Source organism: Rhodamnia argentea, chromosome 2, assembly GCF_020921035.1.
Source record: "Rhodamnia argentea isolate NSW1041297 chromosome 2, ASM2092103v1, whole genome shotgun sequence".
NCBI lineage: Eukaryota > Viridiplantae > Streptophyta > Magnoliopsida > Myrtales > Myrtaceae > Rhodamnia > Rhodamnia argentea.
The window spans coordinates 23462908-23467999 of NC_063151.1; the positions used below are offsets into that span (position 1 = coordinate 23462908).

Here is a 5092-nt window from a genome sequence, read left to right on the forward strand (position 1 = left end):
AGCTCGCAGCAATCAACTTTTGCATTCATTCTAGTGTGTTCGTAACAATTTTTTAAGGGTGGATGCACCCTTCTCCGTTACCCAATGTCAGGCTGGCTATCCTTTGTTGCCAGAACGGATGTCGATTTCATTTGGTAAGGGATCACTCAAATCATTCCTACTAATGCAATTAGTGCACCTTAGAGAATAGTGTTGCAAACCGAATTCTCCTATACTCATGTACCCTTACGAGTGGAGCTTGGTTCCGGTGTGAAAAGTGAGCGATACAGAAGGGACAAATACAACTGGTTCATAGGAGTGACATCGAGGTATTTGTGCTAGGAGTTCTAGGTTAAAACAATTATAACACTAAGAAGCTCTCAAGGCAAGATTGACCTCCCATGCACAAATTAATCGGAAACTGATGCCACTATCCTGAAAAGGCTATGACAGGCCGAAACCAGTCGTTGTATTGAAGTGTTCCGTGTATTTTGCTCGAGCGACTAGATAGCTGCTTCAGAATTTCTACTATAAAAGAAGAACGACCCGAGCTAAGCTAGGCGGGGAACGATTCGACACGAGGATGTTCGTCATGCTATTCTTAGGAACAACTATAAAAGGAAGGTATGCCCAGTGTTCTCGACTTCCCAGGCTGCCGCATGGGCTATTCCATGGACAAGGATCGGTTGACCCATGACACTAGCATGTAACGGTGAATGCTGCAAGCAGAACTATCCAAACAGAGCCTTGTTCATCAAGAATTCGGTTACTCAGAGAATCAACAACGAAATTTCTATCGTGTAATTTTCATGGAAACAGCCTTGATGCTACACATGATGCTGAGAAAACAGAACTGAAACAGTTCTTTAAGAAACTCTCCCATAAGATAGAGAAGGCTGAAGAAGGCTAAAATCACTGTAAATATCATCAATTACAACACCAAAATTTTGCCTTGTCTTCCATGAGAACACCCTAAAACTTTTTACACGACGACAGGTTTACTTCAAACCAGGTATATAGCTGCAGGAGAAACCATAATTCCATCTAATTCTTCTCTATTACAAACCTTATCACACAGGACAGAACTTATTGGTTTACAACAAAAATGAGAGCAAAAGACCACGCTTCTTTTGGTCGCCTCGTTTACACAAGCAGTAATGTATTAACTAGACAAGTATTTACCTTGCATTGAGAAGCATGCGGAGTACACTCTTCATTTTCGGCCTTGAATCAGGAGATGTGCCGACACATGCCAGAGCAACTCTTAGAACTGCAAGCATCTGGCTCCTCACGGTGAGGGATGTTCTACTCACACTAAAATCAAGGATGTGGTCCCACTTATCTTGCTTCAAACTGTTGGTCGACACCCACTTCGTTAACTCATTTCCCTGGCTACATGCTGGCTTCCCAGTGAGCAGTTCCAGCAGCACAACCCCGAAGCTATACACATTCCCGGCCATTGTTATTCTCATTGTGTAAGCATACTCTGCGAGCCACCAGATGAGAACAACTAATGGTTAGTCTCGAGGCCAAAAGGCAACCATGGCATGGCATGAATCAGATTAACAAATGGATGAACTATCGATGAGAATAGCTTGATGAACACAATCAAGCAAATCCAGCACAGTAGAGGAAAAAAAAAAGATGTCAACTATTTTCTTTTGATTATTCTTAATGGTGTGTAACTTTATAAAGAAAAGGCAGTCACCTTGAGAAGGAATAACAAATTGCTGATTCATGAAAGTAATGTTTAAAGAAACAAGCAAAATTCAGAGTAAATCACCTGGAGGTATGTAGCCAATAGATCCTGCAACAGTAGAGAGACTGCCTGTGCTCTTTGATGGATCGATTACCTTACAGAGCTCAATATCTCCCACCTGAGGTTCCTTCAAGGACTTGAGCAGAATGCTCCTACTCGAGAGGTCAAGCAGGAGAATTGGACCGGAGGAATAATCATGCAGAAACACAAGACCCTGAGCCACTCCAACTGCAATACTGTAACGGCTCGCCCAATCCAATTCGTTTGAGCTGTCATGCAAAACGTCAAAGAGGGTACCCTTTTGCGCGTACTCGTAAAAGAGATACCCACTATCAAGAGTCAAGACATAGGCTAAAGGGGTCATGACATTCGAGTTGTTTAACTTTCCCAGGACTTCTAGCTCCTGTCCAAACTTGTCGTGGCTACCCAATTGGAATATCTTGTCACTCCAGTTAAGCTTCTTGATGTAGTAGCTTGTTCCAGATGGCATGGTTGCTTTGTAGTAGGTTGAAAACCTGGTCTTCAAAACGATTTTCGTTGGATCGGAAACTTCTTCCATGGCTTTGGTGAAGTCTATACTTGATCTGTGGATGCCATTTGAAGTCAACAAGCCACTATCGATGACTTTAGGAAGAGGAAGGTTCTCGCCTAATTGCACATGCTCGTCGTTAATGCGGTAAAAGCGTTTTGATACTGACACAACAACCACTGAAACGAACAACACAGCAAAAACAGCAGATGCCAGTGCAGTAAGAACTGGCACAGCAACAGAGTTTCTTTTCGGTGACGGAGGGCTCGGTGCTGGAGGGCTCGGTGCTGTCCCATTAATGAGGTTTTTGTTTCCACTATGTTCCACTTTGACCATTTGCCTAAAATTCGGAATAACACCCGACAGGTTGTTATTGGAAAGTATTATCTGTGTGAGGGCTGCCATCAGAGTAAATGAATTGGGAACGGAACCTGAAAACTGGTTGTCTGAGAGATCCAAAATCTCTAGGTTGTTTAGCTGAGAAAAAGTAGCCGGGATATCCCCATCAAAAAGATTATTACTGAGGTTTAGAACAATCTGCAAACTCAGTGGCATGGTTGGTATACGCCCACTAAGTTGATTTTTACCCAGCTGGAGTTCCAACAAAACGTCTAATCTCTGAATTCCAATGGGTATTGAGCCACTCAGACTGTTGTGCTGCAAATTCAAGACAGTAAGGTTCTGCAAGTTTGGAAGGGAAGATGGAATGGAACCACTCAGGAGGTTCCAGCTGATATTCAACTGCGCTAAACTCGCTAACTGCGTAATTTGGCCTGGGATGCTCCCGTCAATCTTGTTTAACTGAAGCTTCATGACTTGAACACTGCTGAGATTCCCCAACTCTGGTGGTAAGGGACCAGTCAGTTTATTCTGCGCCAAATTCAATAGGGCCAAACTCCGGCATTTGCCCAGTTCAGCAGGGACTGATCCTGTCAAGCTATTATTTTCCAGTTCTAAGTAAGTCAATTTCTCGAGGCTTCCCAACGAATCAGAAGGAATCGTACCATTAAGCAAATTGCTACCCAGTCTCAACCTGAGCATGTTAGATGACAGATTGTTAGGTATCGGCCCCTCCAACCGATTGTAAGACAAATCCACATACTGCAAATTTGGCTGGGACAAAAGGTCAGGCGGAATAGACCCACTCAGCTTATTGTAGCTAAGATCCAAACTTTTGAGAAACCTCGTTAACTCACTGGGAATTGGGCCGCTGAAGTTATTTTGGTTTGCAGAGAAACGGGAAAGTGTTTTCAAATTAGCTAGACTATCCGGGATTTTCCCACGGAGATCATTGGAAGACAGAATCAGCACTTCCAACTTTGGGAGCTGCCCTAGTCTGTCAGGGATAAAGCCTGAAAGACGGTTCTGGCTAAGATCGACCAGGGTCAAATTCTGATAAGCTGCGAGTCCCTCAGGGATTTCACCGTCGAATTCATTCACCGAAAGCTCAAGCTCCTCCAAAACCATGGACAGGTTAACTGGAACTAACCCATTGAACATATTAAAACTAAGATTCAAACTCCTCAACTTGACTAACCCATCTAATTCTGAGCCAATGCTTCCCCTCATATGATTATAAGACAAGTCCAAGAACTCCAACCCAGGAAAACCAGTAAAAGAAGGCAAAGGACCTACCAACGCATTCCTGCTGAAGTTCAACCGCTGGAGCCCACCAATTTGCCCACAAGAAGTGATGAACTCATCAGGAATTGAGTCCAACTGGTTGTGGGACAGATCAAGAACCTGCAAAGAACCAATCTGGCAAATCGCAGGCAAAAAACTGGAGGAATTGAGAGCGAGCCCAGAGAGAGAGAGCGTGATCACGGAGGAGTTATCCGGGCTGCACGTGACCCATTTCCAATTACACGGGTCGGGCTCTGCGGTGCTGTTCCCCGGCAAGTCAGAAGTCGGGATTCTCTGGGAGAGATCGATCATAACTGCTGCTTGAGTTGAAGACAGCTTAGAGAAGGCCAAAGGGTAGAAGGAGGAGGAGAAGAAGAACAAGAGCGGGACGAGCAAAGGATTGCTAGGTGTGCACCGGCCCATCTTTCGGCTTCTTTCCGTTATGGTAAAAGCCAGAATGGCGTATTAGAGATGTCCGCAGCTAGAATCGAAAAACCCAAGAGCATGTATATAAAGAGAGAGCCACAACACCCCCAATATCCGATACAGATAGTGGGAAAAGGAGAAGATGATGCGGAAGAAGGAGCAGGGAAAGAGAGAGAGTGGGGTCAAGAACAAGAAAATGGAAGCCTATCAGGAACGAGAAAACAGAAGAAAAGGATGAGAGAGAGAGAGAGAGAGAGAGGCGCTTTAATGGCGTAGGTTTTGGGTTTGGGAAGGTGGAGTTGACTCATGCTGCGGAAGAGAGACTTTGACTGAGAACAGCTCTTCTTCTTCTTCGCTTTGTTTTGACTCCCCACCGTAAAACGCACTTCGCCGACGACCCACTTTATGAACTTTGGCCAGTCAAGCGGCACTGATGGGTCCCTCCTCGTGGACCCCACTGTCGACCCTCTCTCCTCTTCGTCCCCCACACGTCTCTCTCGTCTTTGTTCACCGGGGCAAATTGCAGGCCGCCGGCTCCGGCCCTCCAAACTCCGACCACTCGACAATTCCTGATAACGAGTGATATCAATGGTTCCTGAGCATTCTTTCCTCGTTTAGTATAATTTCCTAACTTTTCTTTCGATTTGGTTCTTAAACTTTTACAATTCATCCAATGGACTCCCCCGATTGAACATTTTAATATTGTTAACTTATAGTGACCGCAAATTCCATTAGTAGGACTTGTAAGATTTGCCGTGTATCATTCACGTGACTTT

At 44.6% G+C, this 5092-nt stretch overlaps 1 protein-coding gene across 1 annotated transcript; it reads right to left on the reverse strand.

The window, feature by feature from the left end:
- Nucleotides 1-866: 866 nt before the first annotated feature.
- On the reverse strand, nt 867-4536 carry LOC115755513 (LRR receptor-like serine/threonine-protein kinase GSO1). Its single transcript, XM_030694950.2, has 2 exons — nt 1763-4536; nt 867-1465 (listed from the first exon to the last, which is right to left on the reverse strand). The coding sequence occupies exons 1-2, from the start codon at nt 4311-4313 to the stop codon at nt 1158-1160; spliced, it is 2859 nt and encodes a 952-aa protein (XP_030550810.1). The 5' UTR covers nt 4314-4536; the 3' UTR covers nt 867-1157.
- Between the last annotated feature and the right edge of the window lie 556 nt (nt 4537-5092).

What these genes read in the sequence shown, in the direction of transcription:
- LOC115755513 (XM_030694950.2), bottom strand. Translation starts at nt 4,313, where the DNA reads ATGGGCCGGTGCACACCTAGCAATCCTTTGCTCGTCCCGCTCTTGTTC. An exon ending in TATTGGCTACATACCTCCAG is followed by an intron (nt 1,466 to 1,762) that starts GTGATTTACTCT and finishes GGTGGCTCGCAG; the next exon opens with AGTATGCTTACACAATGAGA.